At 45.2% G+C, this 23,247-nt stretch overlaps 1 protein-coding gene across 4 annotated transcripts in view; it reads right to left on the bottom strand.

Moving 5' to 3' along the window:
• Positions 1 to 11,074: 11,074 nt before the first annotated feature.
• LOC143957110 (uncharacterized) overlaps positions 11,075 to 23,247 on the bottom strand; it is a 497,982-nt gene continuing 485,809 nt past the window's right edge. For all 4 annotated transcript variants that reach the window (XM_077467258.1, XM_077467260.1, XM_077467259.1 and 1 more), the window contains exons 5-7: positions 19,224 to 19,322; positions 18,827 to 18,931; positions 11,075 to 12,137 (exon numbers count right to left, since the gene is read on the bottom strand). In XM_077467258.1, the coding sequence (XP_077323384.1) occupies positions 11,269 to 12,137; positions 18,827 to 18,931; positions 19,224 to 19,322 (1,073 nt within the window). In that variant the 3' untranslated portion in view covers positions 11,075 to 11,268. The remainder of the gene's footprint in view (positions 12,138 to 18,826; positions 18,932 to 19,223; positions 19,323 to 23,247) is intronic.

The raw sequence follows: 23,247 nt of genomic DNA, 5'->3' as shown, positions 1-23,247 counted from the left end.
AGGACACGTCTTCCTGTAGTTTGACCGACGTGCGCCCTCTAGTGCTAGCTCTGTCTCTAGATGGATCTGGGTCATCCAAGCTCAGCAGCTCGGCGACCAGTAAGCAGCCAGAGTGGGATTTCAGTTTCAGGGGAACACAATGCGAGGAAGCAGGGTGATGTGTGGTGGGGAGCTGCAATAATAATTCCATCTGAGTATTCAATTATTATTATTAACCATTTAAGGACCGAGCCTATTTCACTTGTGTACAAGTTAAAATCTGTATTTTGTGCTAGAAAATTACTTAGAACCCACAAACACACATATATATTATATATATATAATTTTTTTTAATTTTTTTTAAGGAAAGACAGGAGGAAAAAAATGGCGTCATTGCAATATTTTATGTCACACGGTATTTGTGCAGCCGTCTTTCAAACACAATTTAAAAAAAATACACCTTTTTGAAATGAAAAATAAGAAAACAATAAAGTTAGCCCAATTTTTTTGTACATTGTGAAAGAGGCTGTTACACCAAGTAAATACCGAAACATGCTACAGTTGAAAATTTCTTGTGGAATGGCGAACAAAAGACGGTACTTAACCACTTGCCGCCCGCCCTATAGGCAATTGACGGCGGCAAAGTGGTTTCATAATCCTGACCGGACGTCATATGACGTGATCAGGATTATGAGCCGCTGCGCGCCCCCGGGGGCGCGCATCGCGGCGATCGTTGTTGCGGGGTGTCAGTCTGACACCCGGCAACTACGATCTCGGTAAAGAGTCTCCGACTCTTTACCATGTGATCAGCCGTGTCCAATCACGGCTGATCACAGTGTAAATGGGAAGAGCCGGTGATCGGCTTTCCCTCACTCGCGTCTGTCAGATCGGCTGCTCCTCTGACAGGGGGGGTCTGTGCTGATCGATTATCAGCACAGCCCCCCCGAGGATGCCCACACTGGACCACCAGGGACGCCACCAGACCACCAGGGAAAAGGTAATAAAGGTCATAATCCTCCCTAGACCACCAGGGATGCCAGTCAGCACAATGGGTGCCAATCAGTGCCCATAATGGATGCCAATCAGTGCCCACAATGGGCATCACTGATTGGCATGCATTATTGTTTGGCACTGATTGGCATCCATTACTATAGTATAACACCGATGCCGCCTATGAGTGCCCACCTGTGCCGCCTATGAGTGCCCACCTGTGCCTCCTGAGTGCCCACCTGTGCCGCCTATGAGTGCCCACCTGTGCCGCCTATCCATGCCCACCTGTGCCACATCCATGCCCACCTGTGCCGCCTATCCATGCCCACCTGTGCCGCCTATCCATGCCCATCCGTGCCGCCCATCCGTGCCGCCCATCCGTGCCAGCTATCAGTGCCAATTTGTGCCACCTATCAGTGTCCGTCCGTGTCGCCCATCCGTGTCACCCATCAGTGCCGCCTATCAGTGCCACTTCATTGGTGCCACATTGGTGCCCATCAGTGCCGCCTTATCAGTGCCCATCAGTGCCCATCAGTGTAGCCCCATCAGTGCCCATCAGTGAAGGAGAAAACCTACTTATTTACAAAGTTTTGAAACTGAAACAAAAAAAAACATTTTTTTTATTTGTAGCGCAAAAAATAAAAACCGTAGAGGTGATCAAATACCACCAAAAGAAAGCTCTATTTGTGGGAAAAAAATAATAAAAATTTCATTTGGGTACAGTGTAGCATGACCGCGCAATTGTCATTCAAAGTGCGACAGCGCTGAAAGCTCAAAATTGGTCTGGGCAGGAAGGTGTTTAAGTGCCCTGTATTGAAATCTCCACAAGCAACACTTTCATTTTTTTTTTTTAAAGGTTACCAGGTTAGAGTTACAGAGAGTTACAGAGAAGGTCTGGTGCTAGAATTATTGCTCACACTCTGACGATTGCGGCAATACTGCACATGTGTGATTTGAACGCCGTTTACATTTGCGGGTGTGACTTTAAAAAAAAAAAAAAATTCTTATTTATTTTATTTTATTTTTTGACACTAACCCTTTAAAAAAAAATCCCTCCTTTACACTTTAAAGTATTCAGATCACTAAAAACGGTGATTCTGAACTGAATTTTTTTAAAAAATGGGCGCCATTGACAGCCGAGTAAACCAGAAGTGACGTCATGACATTGCGTCCGGAATGTTTACTATGGAGACTCGTACCTGAGAGGGGTGCAGAGTCTATGGAGGCAAATAGTATGTAGTAGCAAGTAGTATGTAGAGGAGAGAGGTGCCGAGTGTATTGCGGTGGGTAGTATGTACATGAGAGGGGTGTGGAGTGTATGGAGGTGGGCAGTATATACATGAGAGGGGTGTGGAGTGTATGGCGGTGGATAGTATGACATCAGAGGGGTGTGGAGGGTATGGAGGTGGGCAGAATATACATGAGAGGGGTGCAGAGTGAATGGCGTTGGGTAGTATGACATGAGAAGGGTGCGGAGTGTATGGCAGTGGGTAGTATGACATGAGAGGGGTGTGGAGTGTATGGCGGTGGGTAGTATGTACTTGAGAGGGGTGTGGAGTGAATGGCGTTGGGTAGTATGACATGAGAGGGGTGTGGAGTGTATGGTGGTGGGTAATATGTACATGAGAGGGGTGCAGAGTGTATGGCGGTGGGTAATATGTACATGAGAGGGGTGCAGAGTGTATGGCGGTGGGTAGTATTTACATGAGAGGGGTGTGGAGTGTATGGCGGTGGGTAGTATGTACACGAGAAGGGTGCAGAGTGTATGGCGGTGGGTAGTATGACATGAGAGGGGTGCGGAGTGTATGGCGGTGGGTAGTATGACATGAGAGGGGTGTGGAGTGTATGGCAGTGGGTAGTATGTACATGAGAGGGGTGTGGAGTGTATGGCAGTGGGTTGTATGACATGAGAGGGGTGTGGAGTGTATTGGGCGGTGGGTAGTATGTACATGAGAAGGGTGCGGAGTGTATGGTGGTGGGTAGTATGTACATGAGAGGGGTGCGGAGTGTATGTCGATGGGTAGTATGACATGAGAGGGGTGCGGAGTGTATGGCGTGGGTAGTATGACATGAGAGGGGTGTGGAGTGTATGGCGGTGGGTAGTATGTACATGAGAAGGGCGCGGAGTGTATGGTGGTGGGTAGTATGACATGAGAGGGGTGCGGAGTGTATGGCGGTGGGTAGTATGACATGAGAGGGGTGCGGAGTGTATGGCAGTGGGTAGGGGTGCAACGGATCGTCACCGATCCGTGATCCGAACGGGTCACCCCGCTCGGATCGGCACATGCCGCACTCCATGGATCGCTCAGCGGTCTCGGCCTTAGGAAAGGCGGCCATCTTTCTACACCCAATGTGATCGCTCCGACGGAGCGATCACTTGTAAACAAACTGGCATCATGTCATGACGCCGGTTCCTCTCTCCCCTCTCTACTAATCTGTACAGTGGAGGGGAGAGATCGGATGGAAGCAGCGCTGTGGGCTGCATCTGTAGTGCCCACAGCGCTGCTCTGTGACAGCCATCCCTCCATACCCTGCCAATACTCTGCAATACCCTGCCAATACTCTGCAATACCCTGCCAATACTCTGCAATACCCTGCCAATACCCTGCCAATACTCTGCGATACCCAGCCAATACTCTGCGATACCCTGCCAATACTCTGCGATACCCTGCCAATACTCTGCAATACCCTGCCAATACTCTGCAATACCCTGCCAATACTCTGCAATACCCTGCGATACCCAGCCAATACTCTGCGATACCCAGCCAATACTCTGCAATACCCAGCCAATACTCTGCGATACCCAGCCAATACTCTGCGATACCCAGCCAATACTCCTCGATACCCAGCCAATACTCCTCGATACCCAGCCAATACTCCTCGATACCCAGCCAATACTCTGCAATACCCAGCCATACCCTGCAATACCCAGCCATACCCTGCAATACTCAGCCATGCTCAGCCGTACCCAGCCATACTAAGCCAATATTACAGTGGGGAGATTGTGGATATTACAGTGGGGACTATATGGTGGTGGAATTTTCACAGGTTTTTGCAAATTCAATTATTATTTGCTGATCCAAAAAATTATCTGATCCGTGACTCTGATCTGAGGAACGATCCGATCCATGAGTTTTTTGATCTGTTGCACCCCTAGCATTGGGTAGTATGTACATGAGAAGGGTACCGGTACCACTAATGCAGCTCAAAGGGGTTAATAAAGAGCCACTGGTCACTAATGCATTAGTATGTTAACCCCCTCCATGCTGCATATTACAAATACCATTGTAAATTAACCCCCCCAAGTTAATCACTTCAGGCATTAACACAGCTAAGCCACTGACACAATAGTGCTTTAGGTAAGGTTTTTAGCCTCTGCAAACTTACACTGTTGCATGGGGCTTCATTGGCTCCTAGCAGGTCTTGGAAGCAGCACTCTCCTCTGCTCTTTCATCCTGCCTCCCGGCCAGTGAATGACATCATGACGGATGGGACTAGGAAGCTCCTGTCGGGCAGAGGTCACTCCGCCTGATACGTAAGTGACTGCGTTGGACTCATAGTATGTTGGCACCGCACTGCTGCAGATATAACAGTGTAGCGGCAGCCTGTCTGCAGCAGTGCAGAGCAAGCAGCATTTCGTCTGCAGCAGGCAGCACTGTATACTAAAGACGGTGACCCTTTACCAGCCAGGCCCGCTCACCCTGCCAGGTGGGGACACTGACCGGGGACATTCCCTCCCATTCTTCCACACACATCGGGCAAATTAGGTGCCTGCAAGGCCCCTGGGAGCACAAGGCCTTAGGCGACTGACTTATTTGCCTAATTAGAGAGCCGCCTCTGGCTCATGCCACACGTCACCATCTGAATGAAAAGGGATGCTATGGTAGGAGACCCGAGAGGACTGCTGACACAGAAACATAAAAAAGCCAGATTGGAGTTTGCCAAAACTTACCTGAGGAAGCCAAAATCCTTTTGGGAAAATGTGCTGTGGACAGATGAAACAAAATTACAGCTTTTTGGTAAAGCTCATCATTCTACCCTTTTCAGAAAAAGAAATGAGGCCTTTAAAGAAAATAATACAGTCCCTACATTTAACCACTTCCCACCCGGCCAATGCATATATACGGCCGGGTGGGAGCCGTCTACTCCTGATAGGACGTTCAGGAACGTCCTTCAGAAGTAGCGGGATCGCGCGCGTGCGTGCCCACGCAGCGGCGCGATCCCGATGTGCTCGTGTCACCCAGGCACGGCACATCTCAGATCGGCAGGAGGGCTCTGTGATTGGCCCTCCTGATCACATGATGGCCGTGTCCAATCACGGCCGTCATGTGATGTAAACAAACAGCCGGTTGCTGGGCAATCGGCTCTCCTCTCCTCACACGGAAGTCATCGCTGAGGAGAGGAGAGCAGAACGCTGCAGCCGGCTGATGATCAGTGAGTATGAGCTGTTTTTTACAGCTTTTTACTCACTGATCATCAGTCTAGTGTCAACACACAACACAGTACAAACACAGTCCCCACAACACACATGTCCCCAAAACATACATGTCCCCAAATAATAAAAACACATGTCCCTAATAATAAAAACTAAAATCACATGTCCCAATGATTATCTGCACACATATGTACGTGATCACCTGCACACATATGTACATGATCATTTGCGTACATATGTCCGTGATCACACAAACCAATTATTATACACTTAACGGAATTTTTTTTACCAAAAACATGTAGCAGAATACATTTTGGCTTAAATTTATGACAAAATTAGATTTTATTGGATTTCTTTTCAAATAGAAAAAAGAAAATATTGTTTTTTTTCCAAATTTCCGCTTTTTTAGCGCTTATATCGCAAAAAATAAAAAACTGAGTCGTGAATAAATAACACCAAAATAAAGCTCTATTTGTGCGAACAAAATGATAACAATTTCATTTGGGTACAGTGTAGCATGACCGCGCAATTGTCATTGAAAGCGCTAGAGCGATGAAAGCTGAAAATTGGGCTGGGAAGGAAGGGGGTGAAAGTGCCCTGTATTGTAGTGGTTAAACATGTTAAAGGTTCACTGATGTTTTGGGGTTGCTTTGCTGCTTCAGGCACTGGATGTCTTGACCGTGTGTATGGCATTATGAAATCTGAAGACTACCAATGATCTCTGGGTGCAATGTAGGGCTCAGTGTCAGAAAGTTGGGTCTCTGTCACGGGTCTTACAGCAGTACATTGACCCAAAGCAAATGTCAAAAAGTACCCAGAAATGGTATAAGACAAAGTGCTGGAGAATACTGAACTGGCCAGCAATGAGTCAAGATCTAAATCCCATAGAGCACCTGTGGAGAGATCTGAAAACAGCAGTTGGGAAAGGGAATCCTTCCAATCCGAGAGACCTGGAGCACTTGGCGAAGGAAGAGTGGTCCAAAATTCCAGTAGAGAGGTGGAAGAAACTCATTACGGTGACAGGAAGCCATTGATTTCAGTAATTTTTTCCATGGGGTGTCCTACCAAATATTAAATTGAGGCTGCCACTAATTTTGTCCAGACCATTTTGGGAGTTTTGCCTGGAATGTGTCAGATTTGTTTTTTGTTTCTCCACTTTTTTTGTGTCATACCAGTACATACAAAATAAATAAACATGAGAATGCCTAAATATTTGTAATTGTAACAATTTTTTGGGCGAAGTTGTACATTATCCGACAGAAATGCAGGGGTCCAATATATTATATATATGCTGCTCAAAAGAATTAAAAGGACGCTTTGAAAACACATCAGTTCTCAATGGAGATAAATATCATAGTTGCCAACATTGTAAAAAAAAAATTAAAGGGACACTTTTGTGCCTGTAGGCGGGGTCTTGTTATAATTAGAGGACGTGGCATGCGTTTGTAGGCGTGGTGTAGCTGGAAAGAAAAATGAGGCGTGCAAAGCGTGCCACGATGAAGATTTGGCATGGTTTAAACTAAATATTGGGCGTGGATTAAAGGTGACATGGCTCAAACGGGGTGTGGTTAGAGTCTGAGATGAACCATAGATGGAGGGAGTAAGAAAGGGAGAAAGAGGGAGAGAGAGAAAGAGATTAGGAGGGAGGGAAGGAGAGAGAAGGAAGTAACGATAGAGGGATGGAGGGACAGCAGGCCCAGATCCTACACCACAACAGTAATATGCATATTCCAAAAAGTTTAACAATCAGCAGATAAAGATACTCCAAACATCTGATGTTAGCGCTTCAAAGACAAAAACAGAACATTCCATAGCTCAACTCACCGACCAGCCTCCCAACTGACCAAATTAACCATGCATAAGCTGCAAAGCCTCTTTATGGAGCAGTCCTAACGCTACTGAATTTATAAGCGTCTTCACAATGGAAGCACACGCATTAAATGGATAGATGAGGGACAGGTTGGCCTGGAGCCCAATCCCCCTTAAAGGAACAGGAGCACACTGGACACCCAGCAATAGCACAGTGCAAGCGAAGGTGCCCAGTGTGTCCCCGGACCATATTTACACAATTAGCTCTTCAATCGTCACAGCACCATGGTTGTTATGGTGTCAGGATGATTGAAGCACATTACTTTCCACGTTGCTTGCTACCAGATGTCATAAGGGGTCCCCAGCAGAGTCCCTCCTTACACCAGGCATTCCCAGCAGAGTCCATCCTTACGTCAGGTGCCCCCAGCAGAGTCCGTCCTTACATCAGGTGCCCCCAGCGGAGTCCCTCCACTCCTTACATCATGTGTGCCCAGCAGAGTCCCTCCACTCCTTACATCATGTGTGCCTAGTGGAGTCTCTCTGCTCCTTGCATCAGGTGTGCAGAATATATACTTTATATACAGTGCCATGAAAAAGTATTCATACCCCTTGACAGTTTCAATTTTGTCATGATACAACCAAAAACGTAAATGTATTTTATTGGGATTTTATCTGGTAGACCAACACAAAGTGGCACGTAATTGTGAAGTGGAAGAAAAATTAAAAATAGGTTTCAAATTTTTACAAAGTAAATATGTGAAAAGTGTGGCGTGCATTTGTGTTCAGCCCCCTTTACTCTGATACCCCTAACTAAAATCTAGTGGAACCAATTGCCTTCACCTAATTAGTAAATAGTCACTCTCTATATGTGCAAAGCTGGTAGAGACATCCCCAAAAAGACTTGCAGCTGTAGTTGCAGCGAAAGGTGTTTCTACAAAGTATTGACTCGTGGGGGGTGGGGGGAGGGTAAATACAAATGCACACCACACTTTTAATATTTATTTGTAAAAAATTTGGAAAAGCTTTTATCATTTTCCTTCCACTTCACATTTATGTGCCACTTTGTGTTGGTCTATCACATAAAGTCCCAATAAATTTGATTTATGTTTTTGGATGTAACTTGACAAAATGTGGAAAATCTCAAGGGACTGTATATATTACAGAACAGTGCACAATTCACTGTGGTTTTTCTGCTGCTTAACTGCAAACAGGAAACTTTATTATAGAAAAAAAAAAGTTTACCATACAGCAGCTACAAACATATAAACATTTCCATAACACTGCCATCTACTGGCTGATGCAGTTGTTGCACAAAATACATGAACAATGTATTCCAACAAAATCATTCTTTTGCCCAATTTACATGTATATACATACTATCAAATGCTCTAATATACATTGGTAGGTTTTCCAATCCATTGTTTCCTCTATTGTGGAGATATTCCCTTGATACCCTGTAGCTACCAAATATTAGGAAAGGTCTAGAACTTCTATAAAAATGGATAACGCCCCCTACAGCCACAGCCACTGCTTATAAAGCTCTCATAAATTCTCTTTATCCACTTGCGAACCGCCCCAAACGCACTGTACTGTGGACAGGTCGCATGCACAGGTAAAGCATTGTACTAGTACGTCACTGCCTGGTTCTGGGATTTGTGTGTGCGCATGCGCACCCCCCTAGACACAGCGGGAGTCTGTCAGCAGGCCCCCGGTCAAAGACCTATGGATTCAAAGATCAGCTGCATTCCATCACAGCCCAAAGCCCTGTGTTGGCAGTTAACACAGGGCTCTGTACAGAGGGGAAACGCTCCCCGTTGCAAAGCAGGGATAAGAAACATAGAGATCTTTAGAGCTCCATAAAGAGGACCTGCCACTGCCTTTTTTCTATAACAAGGGAAGATTACATTTCTTGTGATAGGAATAAGAGCAATCAAAAAAAAAATAATTAAGAGATAGGAGTAAAAATAAAATAAAATGAAATATTTTAAAGCACCCCTATGAACATGTTTGTAAACGGTGTTCACAACACACATGTGCGTTATAACCTGTAAAAATGTATAAAGCATCACCTATTGAGATTTGTATGTACCGTGGTTTGGCACCATTACACAAGCGTGTGCAAATTTAACCCGTTCACCGCCAGGTCTGTTATACAGACCTAAAGGCAGGGGGGTATCACACACAATCCGGTGGCTACAGCCACCGGGATTGTGTGTGAAACTGACAGGCTCCTGCCAGTCAGGTAAAAGCATTCAGGTGGCTCTGCTGCCACCCCCCGATCACTCTCACAAACCCCAGGAACCAGCGCTCGCCTCCCCCCGCCGCGGAACCCAGCCATGCTTACAGGGCTCCACTTGCCCATTGGCGGGCCTGGGATCTCCATGGTGGGTGCCGGCTGGTAGTGGGAAAGAAAAGAGCAGATACACATTTTTTCTCCTCCCCTTCTTCTTGTGGCCTGGAAAGTGACCTCTCTGATGACACTTCTGGGTCAAGTTCTCGATGTCCCCGGCTTACTTTGCTGAGAAAGGATGTTTTGCAATGCGACCTGCATTGCAAAATATTCAGTGGAGTACAGGGGACATTGGGGGTCTTTTAGATCCTGCATATCTCAATAAAGAGAACCTGTTTGCTAAAAATCATCACATAGGGGACTGTTTGTCCCCTATGTGATGAAAAAAAAAAAAAAGTTAAGTAAAAACATTTTTTTTTTTTTTTGCAAAAAAAAGTTACACCCAAGCACATAAACCCTCCAAATTTTTTTTGGAGGCACCCCCACATATACACACGCACAAACGTAAACACATGCATTGGGGCACATACGCGTGAAAACGTCGATAGTGATGCATGTTACATATCGCCACGTACGCCGCAGTGAGAGCAATAATTCCAACACCAGACTCCTCCTCTGTAACACTAAACTGATACCTATAGGTGACACTTCAAAAGCCTCCTATAGGGTAGTGAAGTTTTTCGCCATTTCACAGGCACACATAAATTTCAGGTTTGGCATGTTGAGTATCTGGGATCGTTTGGATCAACTGTGGGTATAGGATTGGGTATATCGGATTGTATGACATTTTTATTTGATTTTTTTATGGTTGAACTAGATGGACTTGTCTTTTTTTTAACCTGACTAACTATGTAGCTATGTACTCGGTGCAACCTCATCTTTTATATTGTGTAATCTTCAGGCCTAAAATAATTTTTTAAACATGTGTGCAAAAAAAAAAAAAAACCCTGCAAAAACGTCTCTGGCAGCGAAAGAGTTAAAGCATGGCATTGGCACGTTTAAGTATCTGTTTACATGGAGAATCTTTTATATTTCACCAAAAAGGTATTGTGTGTGTTTTTGTTTTTTTTTTTGCATTAAAATTGAATAAAGTGTATTTTTGCCCAAAAAATGGTGTTTGAAAAAGCACTGTGCTAATTCTATGTGACATAAAACAATTGCAACAACCACCATTTTATTCTCTAGGGCCTCTGTTAAAAAAATAAATATATATATATATATATATATATATAAAAAAAATATATATATATATATATATATATATATTAAAAAAAATGTGTGTGTGTGTGTGTGTGTATATGTATATATATATATATATATATATATATATATATATATATATATATATATATATATAGATATATATATATATACACACACATTTTTTTTTATATTATATATAGATATATAGATAGATAGATAGATTTTAGAATAGGTCTTCAAGTGGTTAAAACATACACAGTCTGCTCTCAGTTTCCTAAGTGTAGTCATACAGATTTGAGATTTGACCACCCTGCTGCTGATTCCTGAAAAACTAGCATTGAGAAGGCAAAGATAGCTACACACACAACTACAGGATAATAAAGATCTTTATTGAACTTTAGTGTGATGGTGATAAAAGAGTAGCCAGTCCAATGACAACATTAAGGTGAAAACGCTCAACCTTAGGTGTTTCAGTTCAGGTAAGTTGTTCACAAGATTTGGCACTCATCTTACGGTAAACAGTATCTAAACACAAACATTTTCTGAAATCCTAGGAATACGGCTACTCCCCTGTGTGTACACATCGATGCCTGAGCAAGGATCTTTTCCAGGAAAAGGAGTTTCCACATTCAGAACATGAATATGGCTTCACTCCCGTGTGAGTCCTCTGGTGTGCGCTGCGATTTTGTGTGGTGGCAAAACATCTCCCGCACTCGGTGCAGGGAAATGGCTTTTCCCCCGTGTGACATCTCTGGTGAATAGTAAGGCTCATTTTGTGGGGAAAACATTTTCCGCATTCGGGACAAGAAAACGGCTTTTCCCCCGTGTGCACAGGCTGGTGTTTGATCAAGGCGCGTTTCGTGGCAAAACACTTTCCACATTCAGAACACGAGAACGGCTTCACTCCTGTGTGAGTTCTCTGATGCATTACTGCTGCCGATTTCTGTCGAAAGCATCTCCCGCATTCGGGACATGAAAACGGCTTTTCTCCAGAGTGCGTTTTCTGATGTTTAATAAGAATGGTCCTCAGGCAAAAAGATTTCCCACATTCTGAACATGTATGTGGTTTTTCCCCCGTGTCGACTCTTTGGTGTCTTATAAGAGATGCTTTAGAATTATAACTTTTCCCACATTCAGAGCATGAAAATGGCTTCATTCTGCTTTGATGTTCAGCGAGAACTTTTCTAGAGGAGGAACAAGTGGATGTTTTCCCCGCTCTACCAACTGTCTGATGGGTTGTCTGGGAGAGATCTGAAAAACACTCCCCTTGAGTAGAAGGACCAGATGACAGATCTGCACCATGAGGGGTTGGATGGACATTTAGGGTAATGGGGTTTTCTTTTAAAAAATCTGATGTGATGTAATTTTCTGTTTTAGTATATGTTAAGATAACGGGACTCTTTCTCATGTTACACTTCATGAACCGTCCATCTGTATGACATAAGAAGCGGAAACAATTAACTCCTACAATTAAAACAGGAAATTAAGACATCAGAAGGTGTTAAAGTTTCATTAAACCCAGACTATAAAAACCTCTCATGCTATATAACGGATGGTGCAAACTTACAAAGCCACTGAAGCATTTGTTTTGTGTAGAGTGAAATATACCTGGTTAATCCTGCCTTCAGCTTTCCCTCCGATCTTCTCTGTTTTTCCCCATTGCAGCCTGAGATTGTGTAGATCAACTGGTGTCCTCTATGGGGTATGCTCCAGTTTCAGTTCCCCTCTAAGCTCTTAAAGAGGGATTCCACAAAAAAAAAAAATATTAAAAGCCAGCAGCTATAAATACTACAGCTGCTGACTTTTAATAAATGGACACTCACCTGTCCCGGGGTCCAGCGATGCCGGCAGCCGAGGCCGATCGATCGCTCGGCTCTCGGCTGCTGCCGCCACCATTCTAGGTGAGGGAATCAGGAAGTGAAGCGAATCGGCTTCACTTCCCGGTTCCCTACTGCGCATGCGCGAGTCGCGCAGCGCAATAGGAAATCTCCGCGCTGTCACTGGGACCCGTGTGTGTCCCAGCAGATAGCGCGGCAGGGCAGGAAATGGCGTAGATTCCCACGGGAGTCTATGCCCGGAAGTGGGTGTAAATACCTGTCTTTGACAGGTATCTCCACCCCCCTCCCCCCTGAAAGGTGTCAATTGTGACACCGGAGGGGGGGAGGGATCCGATCAGCGGAGGTTCCACTTTAGGGTGGAATCCCGCTTTAATTTCCTCTTTATCTTATCTGTGCAGCCCACATGACTATAGAGAGTCACATGTGTGGGTGTATACACAGTGGTAAATGACACTCCCCTCCCTCCTCTTTCAAGTCCTCCTATTGCTAAACACTATGGGGGTTAGATATAGTATGCCGATTGATAACTTACACTAAGAAACTCACAAAAACACTTATTTGTAATGATGGCGGCAAAGTGGTTTCAATATCCAATCACGGCTGATCACGATGTAAACAGGAGGAGCGGGTGATCGGCTTTTCCTCACTTGCGTCTGTTAGACGTGAGTACAGGAGAGCTGATCGGCTGCTCCTCTGAAAGGGGGGGGGTTCTGTGCTGATCAATTATCAGTGCAGCCCCCCCCCCCCCGGGGATGCCCACACTGGACCACCAGGGATGTCACCCCCACGTATGCCACCCTAGACCACGAGTCCAAAGTTTTAGTTACCTCCTCATAAAAAGACATCAGGCTTGTTTTACAACTTCTGTCTTCCGTGAACCCACGCTGTCTGTTGCTTAACCACTTCAATACCAGGCACTTCTACACTTTCCTGCCCAGGGCAATTTTCAGCTTTCAGCACTGTCGCAATTTGAATGACAATTGCGCGGTCATGCTACACTGTACCCAAACAATTTTTTTAGCAGTTTGTTCCCACAAATAGAGCTTTCTTTTGGTGGCATTTGATCACCTCTGTGATTTTTATTTTTTGCACAAATAAAAAAAGACCGGAAATGTTGAAACAATTTTTTTTTGTTTCTCTTAAAAAAATTTTGTAAATAAGTAAGTTTTCTTCTTCAATGACGGGCACTGATAAGGCGGCACCGATGAGGTGACACCAATGAGGTGGCATTGCTGGGCATCACTGATTTTATTAGTTCTATAATGGTGCCAGTCAGTGCCCATGTTTGGGCACTGATTGGCATATGTTAAACATAAGTTGGCACATGTGGATGGCTATGGAGGATGTACCTGGCCATCCACATGTTAGGAGCTTCCCTGGTGGTCCAGTGTGGGCATCCGAGGAGGGGCTGCGCTGATAAACAATCAGTGCAAACCCCCCCCCCCCCTGTCAGGAGAGCCGCGGATTGGCTCACCTTTAATCACGTCTGTCAAACGCGAGTGAGGAAAAGCCAAACAACGGCTCTTCCAGTTTACTGATCAGCCATGATTGGACACGGCTGAGCACATGTTAAAGAGAAGGCTCTTTACTGAGATCAGTGCCGCACCGGCACGGAGGCTGTTATCCTGCTGGACGTCATATGACATCCAGTCAGGATAACTGAACCACCGCCCGGCCGTCATTTTGCTATAGGCCGGGGCGGTAAGTGGTTAAAATATTTTTTCCAGCAAGAACTCATCTATGTGGTCTTTTATTAATCTCTCCAGTATCTTCCCAAATATAGAAGTTAAACTAACAGGTCTATAGTTACTTGGTAAAGACTTTGATCACTTTTTAAATATAGGCACCACATTGGCCCTGCGCCAATCCAGTGGTACCATTCCAGTCCTTAACAATCCCTAAAAATTAGAAACAATGGCATATGATTTATGTGAATGAATTATGGCAATTAAAACTTCTCTGTTTAGTATCACTTTAATAGCACTAACTAAACCAAGAACAAGGATCCCCAATTTTACACAATGATGTAAATTAAGATTCAAATAACACCTTCGGAAAAAAAAATTCTGAAATTCTTTATGTATGTACAGTCACTGAAAAAACGTTTGCCCACTGAAAAAGAAATGATCAGTTTATAATTTTAATGGTAGGTTTATTTTAACAGTGAGAGACAGAATAACAACAAAAATATCCAAAAAAAGCATTAAAAAAAAGTAATAAATTAATTTGCATTTTAACCACTTGACCACTGGGCACTTAAACACCCATAATAACCAGACCAATTTTCAGCTTTCGGTGCTCTCGCATTTTGAATGACAATTACTCAGTCATGCAACACTGGACCTATATGAAATTTTTGTCCTTTTTTTCACACAAATAGAGTTTTCTTTTGGTGGTATTTAATCACCGCTGGGTTTTTTTTTTTTTGTGCTATAAAAGAAAAAATACTGAAAATTCTGTAAAAAAACGAATTTTTCTTTGTTTCTGTTAGAAAATTTAGCAGATTAGTAATTTTTTCTTCATAAATTTTGGCCAAAATTTATACTACTACATATCTTTGGTAAAAATAAGTACAAATTGGTGGATATTATTTGGTCTTTGTGAAAGTTATAGAGTCCACAAGCTATGGTGCCAATATCTGAAAATTGATCACACCTGAAGGACTGACGGCCTATTTCAATTCTTGAGACCCTAACATGCCAGAAAAGTACAAATACCCCCCAAATGACCCCTTTTTGGAAAGAAGACATTCCAAGGTATTTAGTAAGAGGCATGATGAGTTTTTTGAAGTTGTCATTTTTTCCCACAATTCTTTGCAAAATCAAGATTCTTTTTACTTTTTTTTTTTTTTTCACAAAATTGTCATATTATCAGGTTATTTCTCACACACAGCATATGCATACCACAAATTACACCCCAAAACACATTCTGCTATTACTCCCGAGTATGGTGATACCACATGTGTGAGACTTTTACACAGCGTGGCCACATACAGAGGCCCAACATGCAGGGAGCGCCATCAGGTGTTCTGGAGCACCCAGGACAATTCTGACATTTCTCTCCTACATGTAAAAATCATAATTTATTTGCTAGAAAATTACATAGAACTCCAAAACATTATATATGTTTTTTTAGCAAACACCCTGGAGAATACAATGGTGGTCTTTGCAACTTTTTATCTCGCACGGTATTTGCGCAGTAATTTTTCGAATGCTTTTTTTTGGAAAAAAAACTGTTTTGTGCTTAAAAAAAAAAAAAAACACAGTAAAGTTAGCCCAATTTTTGCATAATGTGAAAGATGAAGTTACGCTGAGTAAATAGATACCTAATATGTCACTCTTCAAAATTGCACACGCTCGTGGAATGGCGGCAAACGTCGCTACTTAAAAATAACCATAGGCGACGATTTACATTTTTTTTACTGGTTATATGTTTTGAGTTACAGAGGAGGTCTAGGGCTAGAATTATTTCTCTCGCTCTAACGTTCGCAGCGATACCTCACATGTGTGGTTTGAACACCGTTTTCATATGTGGCGGGACTTACGCATGCGTTCGCTTCTGCATGCGAGCACATGGGGACAGGGGCGCTTTAAAAAAAACATTTTTTTTTATTGTTCATTTTACTTTATTTATTTTAGTTTGACATTTTTTTCCCCAAAAATAATTTTTTTGATCACTTTTATTCCTATTACAAGGAATGTAAACATCCCTTGTAATAGGAATATGGCATGACAGGTCCTCTTTACAGTGAGATGTGGGGTCAATAAGACCCACATCTCACCTCTAAGCTGGGAAGCCTGAAAAAAAAAAAGATTCTGGCTTTGATCGTATTAGCGATTCGGTAGAAGCACCGGAGGGCGGCGGGAGATGTCTATGGCTGGGTATTGCAGGGTATCACCGACTATGGCTGGGTATCTCAGAGCATGGTGTTGCAGAGTACTGCGTTGCAGAGCATTGCAGGGTATTGGCGGGTGTTGCAGAGCATTGCAGAGTGTTGCAGGGTATTGGCGGGTGTTGCAGAGCATTGCAGAGTGTTGCAGGGTATCGGCGGGGGTTGCAGAGCATTGCAGAGTGTTGCAGGGTATCGGCGGGGGTTGCAGAGCATTGCAGAGTGTTGCAGGGTATCGGCGGGGGTTGCAGAGCATTGCAGAGTGTTGCAGGGTATTGGCGGGTGTTGCAGAGTGTTGCAGGGTATTGCAGAGCGTTGCGGAGTGTTGCAGGGCATTGCAGAGTGTTGCAGGGCATTGCAGAGTGTTGCAGGGCATTGCAGAGTGTTGCAGGGCATTGCGGAGTGTTGCAGGGCATTGCGGAGTGTTGCAGGGCATTGCGGAGTGTTGCAGGGCATTGCGGAGTGTTGCAGGGCATTGCGGAGTGTTGCAGGGCAATGCAGAGTGTTGCAGGGCAATGCAGAGTGTTGCAGGGCAATGCAGAGTGTTGCAGGGCATTGCAGAGTATTTGCAGGGCATTGCAGAGTATTTGCAGGGAATTGCAGAGTATTTGCAGGGAATTGCAGAGTATTTGCAGGGAATTGCAGAGTAATGCAGAGTATTTGCAGGGAATTGCAGAGTAATGCAGAGTATTTGCAGGGAATTGCAGAGTATTTGCAGGGAATTGCAGAGTAATGCAGAGTATTTGCAGGGAATTGCAGAGTAATGCAGAGTATTTGCAGGGAATTGCAGAGTAATGCAGAGTATTTGCAGGGATTTGAGGGGTTAATTTTCGGTGAGCAGCGATGTGGGCACTGCAGATGCAGCCCACATCGCTGCTGACACCGATCTCTTCCCCCTCCGCTGTACCGATCGGTACAGAGAGGGGGAGGGAGGAACCGGAGTCATAACATGACGCCGGCTTGTTTACAAGTGATCACTCCGTCATTTGACGGAGCGATCACGTGGTAAACGGCCGCGATGAGCGGCCGTTTACCGTGATTCGTGATGCGCCGGGTCCACTGGACCCAGCGGTCACGGATGCTCTCGTGTGCGCGCCCCAGGGGGCGCGCGAGAGCAGAATTCTGGGAGGCCGTTAATTAACGGCCTCTTAGAGTTAAACAACCGCCCTGATGCCGTTAATCGGCAATGGGCGGTTGTTAAGTGGTTAATGAGTAAAATAAGTATTTGACTCCCTGTCAATAAGCAAGATTTACGGCTCCCAGGTGTCTTCTATACAGGTAACGAGCTGAGATTAAAATCAATCTCTTAAAGGGAGTGCTCTTAATCTTAGCTTGTTACCTGTATAAAAGACACCTGTCTACAGAAACAATCAGTCAGATTCCAATCCCTCCACCATGGCCAAGGCCAAAGAGCTGTCCAAGGATGTCAGGGACAAGATTGTAGACCTACATAAGGTTGGAATGGGCTACAAGACCATCACCAAGCAGTTGGTGAGAGGGTGACAACGGTTGGTGCGATTATTTGCAAATGGAAGGAACACAAATTAACTTTCAATCCCCCTCAGTCTGGGGCTCCATGCAAGATCTCACCTTATGGAGTTTCAATGATCATGAGAACGGTGAGGAAGCAGCACAGAACTACACGGAAGGACCTTGTCAATGATCTCAAGGCAGCCGAGACCGTAGTCACCGAAAAAAACAATTGATAACAGTACGCTGTGAAGAAATTAAATCCTGAAGTGCCCACAAGGTCCCCCTGCTCAAGAGAGCACATGAACAGGCCCATCTGAAATTTTCTAACATCTGAATGATTCAGAGGAGAACTGGGTGTAAGTGTTGTGGCCAGATGAGACCAAAATTGAGCTCTTTGGCATCAACTTTGCTCGCCGTGTATGGAGGAGGAGGAGGAGGAGGAGGAATGCTGCCTATGACCCCAAGAACACCAACCCCACCGTCATACATGGAGGTGGAAACATTATGTTTTGGGGGTGTTTTTTTGCTAAGAGGACAGAACAACTTCACCGCATCAAAGGGACGATGGACGGGGCCACGTACTGTTCTCCTTCCCTCAGCTAGGGTATTGAAAATGGCCCGTGGATGGATATTCCAGCATGACAATGACCCAAAACACACACCCATTAAAATGCAAATCAATTTATAACTTTTTTTTAAATGCGTTTTCAGATATTTTTGTTGTTATTCTGTCTCTCACTGTTAAAATAAACCTACCATTAAAATTTTAGACTGATCATTTCTTTGTCAGTGGGAAAACGTACAAAATCAGCAGGGGATAAAATACTTTTTTTCACTCACTGTATAACATGCTTTGCTTTACCCCTCAATGAATGCTATTATTTTAATAAATGTTTCTTTATTTTAAGTTTATTCCTCACCTGTACTGATCTCTATAGGAACTGCTTCCTCTTTAATCATCACAAGTCCTTCGTCCTCCTCCTCAGCTTTGACATCTCTCTGAGTCTCTATGGTGTCTCCGGGGTCTGTGAATAAAGATGAGAGTGAAGCCCCCTGTACTGAGATGTATGAGAGACCCCAGAGAGTGTGTGTGGGGGGAGACTGGTCACGTCTCTTGGCTGGTAACACACAATGACATGATGTGAGGAGGAGATCCGGAGTCTAATAGAGGCTAATGTCTCCTGACTCCCCCACTGGGCACATACTGTCTCCCCATTACTGTCTACTGACAGAGGAGGGGGGAGGAGAAGAGATTGTTGTAGTGACTGAACAAGGAGAATCTGGGACTCTTCTCTGGATTTAGTGTTTATTACTTACCTGTGCTGATCTCTGGAGGATTATCATTCTCTTCAATTTTCATATGCTCCTCTTCCTCAGCTTTGACATTTCTCTGAGTCTCTCTGGTGTCTCCGGGGTCTGTAAATAAAGATGAGAGTGAAGCCCCCTGTACTGAGATGTATAAGAGACCCCAGAAAGTGTGTGTGGGGGGAGACTGGTCACGTCTCAATGACATGATGTATTGGGGAGAGCCCAACGCTGGCCATGAATAAGTACATTTTTTTTTAACTAAATGAAAAAACGGACCCAATTCTCCCATCTATCATGGACGCGCTGCACAAAGCACTGCAACTGATCACAGGTGCACTGGTCCATTGAGACGTGTTCCAGCTCACAGGCATCCAGCAGTGGACAGACTTTCGCCAATGCGCAGATAGCAGAGATTGTGCACGCGCACACGGCGATGCTGCTTTTGTGCCCAGTGATCTTTAAAAGGGGCCTCTTCTGAATGCATCCTTGCTGTTTGATCTGCAGCTCATCCATAACCTGATCCTGAACCCGCATCTGATCCAGTACTTACCTGACCTCGCTGCTGTCTCCAGTCCTGAACTTTGGCTTGCCTTTGACCCTGCTGTCTCTCCATTTGCCTGACCTCCTGTTACCAATCCTGCCTGAACTTTGACCATTCTTTGCCTGCAGCTTCTGCCTGATTGATCCGCTGTTGTGACCTGGCTAGTCTGATCCTGCTCCTGCCTGCTGTCCTGCACTTATGCAAATCTGCCTGTTATCCTACGCCTGTGCGCACCTGCCTGCTGCCTCTCAGTGTACCTACATCCACAGCAATCAAGTATGTTCCTGTCTCTGCCAATGGACATCATCTTCAGCCAAGCGAACTCTGCAGGCCCTCATACCCCACTGTTCCCACTCCAGTTATCCTGGAACCAGAGCCGCACCAGAGGTCTCCCTCTGCAAGTCAGGCTCACCTCCAAGGTACGTGTCACCATACATGCATCTGATGTGGATGAGGGAATCCTCCCTGCTGTGTCCCTGTATTCTGACAGCTGGAAGACTTCCCCACTGTCAAAATACACTGATCAGTGCTGCAGTCTATAGCCTGCGGTGCTGATCGAGTATAAATTCTCCAACAGTGCAGTTGAACAGAAAATGATTAATAGATTGATGTCTGTTCAACCACAGTGGCATAGGCTCTGAAGAAAGGGGTTCTCCCATGTAACGCGTCAGCCATCTTGAGGTATCGTTTGATCCACTCAACGTCAGGTCCTCGCTTGTTGATGTTCAGTATAGTGGATTTTGCTTTATTGATTATGCCTTTTATCAATACTCGTTTGTGAGTATATACTTTGCTGTGTTTTATTGAATAAAGCTGTACTAGTGGAAATGCATTAGGTTGGTGCGCCCTCCTTCTCTTTTTTGGGCATTGATAGGTGGCAATTGTGGGCATTGATAGGTGGCAGTGGTGGGCAATGGCAGGTGGCACTTGCAGGCACAGAGGAGGAGGCAGATGTGCATCCTTCCTCTTCGGGACAGATGTCCCTCGAGCATAAGTCGGTGATCGTTTTTTTTTCTCCTTGCGCTGTCAGCGTGAGGAGAAAAAAAAGCCCATTACCGAGCTTTGTTTACACACGTGCTCAGTTGTCATTGGCTGACAGCTGATCACGTGATAAGGGGTCGGGACCGGCCCCTTACTCGGATCGGTGATCACCCGAGTCTCGGTGACTCAGTGATCACAGCACGCGTCCTGCAGGCGGTGCGCGCAAAGGGGAGGACGTCCTATGATGGCCTCCTGGAAATTCAGGTCCGTGCTGTGGCCGTCATTCGGCTATAGCGCAGACCTCAAGTGGTTAATCAGGGATCCCAGACTGAACAGCAACAGTATTCAAGAAGACCCAGGGCTGTCCAAATCTCATTAGCTAGCTTTCTTTTCTGTTTCAATCGCTTTTTATTATTATTTTTTGAAGAAAGAAAAATGGAAGTGATCACTTTCCAGAGCAGCAAACTATCCTTACGTGCTCTGTACATAAAACAAGAATGATACATAAGTGGATGTGAGAGGAACAAATATACCAAAAGGGAAACCATAGAAGATCTTGCTAGTTAGGTTTAGTCCTTCATAAGGCCACAGGTGTATAATCGATCTCCATATAGCACAAACTTTGTTAACATTTGGAGATAGCCGTCGAGACAGCTGCTCTTAAAAACTGAATAAAATCAACAAGTCATAAGGTTTTGGAGGTCAACACCTTACCAATGTGTAATCACTATAAGGAGGCCTGCAAAGTAGAAAAGCCTTAAGCCAGTTAGTACAGCTTAAAGTGGTTGTAAACACTTACAAACCACTTTGACCTACAGGTAAGCCTAGATTAAGGCTTACCTGTAGGTCCAAGAAATATCTCCTAAACCTACATGTTTTAGGAGATATTTACTAAAAAAGTCACAGCTGTCTATGGCGCCATAGACAGCAGCACGCAGGCGCACTATCGCCGTTAGCAGCATGGCGCTGCTAATGGCGATATGCCGTTAGTGGCGGCTCCCGTGCGCATGCGCGGGAGTGACATCATAGCTGCTCCGGCACTGTGAGTGGCCGGAGCAGCGATACCCAGAAGAAGATGGACGCTCTGGACTACAGGGGACAGCGGTGACATTGCTGGCTCCTGTGTCAGGTAAGTGACACATAATGGGCTACTATGCGATGCATAGTAGCCCATTATGCTTTACCTTTGCAGGGAGACAAAGAAGAAGTAAACCCATCAGGGTTTACTTCCTCTTTAAGTATTTCTCGTTATCATACAATAAAACAATCCCTCATAAGAATCTCAAACCCCCCAACTGTAAACTGTGAGCAGCTCTGTTAAGAAAAGGACAGAAGAGCTGCTAGAGCATGAAGCTATGACTGGCAAGAATCAAAAGAACAATAGAAAAGGTAAGGATAGGAAAAAGAATAAAGAAAAAGTGCTTCCGTTCAGGGAATCTCCATACAATTAGGGGTGTTGAATAAAATCATAGCATCGATGCATCGCGATTTGGGTGTCCATGATGAGGCATCAATGCTACAACCGGCATAATCGATTGGCAGGTAACGTCACCCCAACTTGTCCCGTCCCTCCTGGGAGAGTGCTCCCATTATACTCCAGTTACAAAGTTTTAAACTGTGTCTTATTGAATCCTGTGGTATAGTTTATTAAGTGCCCCACTGTACATGCCTTTTAAAAATTTGTAGCTACATACTGCATTTCAGACTGTCCCTCCGCTCTAAAGCGACTCAGTGCCCGGCCCACCGCTCTGACAATTCCCCACTAACGTCAGCCGATCACCCCTCTGCCTGATTCCACTATCCATCTGCCTGATCCCACTATCCCTCTGCCTCTTATCCCACCATCCCTCTGCCTCTGATCCCACCACCCCTCTGCCTCTGATCCCACCACCCCTCTGCCTCTGATCCCACCACCCCTCTGCCTCTGATCCCACCACCCCTCTGCCTCTGAACCCACCACCCCTCTGCCTCTGAACCCACCACCCCTCTGCCTCTGAACCCACCACCCCTCTGCCTCTGAACCCACCACCCCTCTGCCTCTGAACCCACCACCCCTCTGCCTCTGAACCCACCACCCCTCTGCCTCTGATCCCACCACCCCTCTGCCTCTGATCCCACCACCCCTCTGCCTCTGATCCCACCACCCCTCTGCCTGATCCCTCTGCCTCTGATCTCACCATGCATCTTCCTGATCCCACCATCCTTCTGCCTCTCATCCCACCATCCGGTGTCTGCCCGATCCCACCATCAATCTGCCTGATCCTTCTGCCTCTGATCCCACCACCCCTCTGCCTGATCCCTCTGATCCCACCACCCTTCTGCCTGATCCCTCTGCCTTTGATCCCACCACCCCTCTGCCTGATCCCTCTGCCTTTGATCCCACCACCCCTCTGCCTGATCCCTCTGTCTCTGATCCCACCACTCCTCTTCCTGTTCCCTCTGCCTCTGATCCCAACACCCCTCTGCCTGATCCCTCTGTCACTGGAGAAAAATGTATTGAGTTTTCCTGAC

Source organism: Lithobates pipiens, unplaced genomic scaffold (assembly GCF_037356315.1).
Source record: "Lithobates pipiens isolate NorthernLeopardFrog02 unplaced genomic scaffold, aLitPip1_a1.2 Scaffold_51, whole genome shotgun sequence".
NCBI classification, from domain to species: domain Eukaryota; kingdom Metazoa; phylum Chordata; class Amphibia; order Anura; family Ranidae; genus Lithobates; species Lithobates pipiens.
The sequence above is the reverse complement of the archived record's forward strand: the minus strand, read 5'-3'. Positions and strand labels throughout refer to the sequence as shown.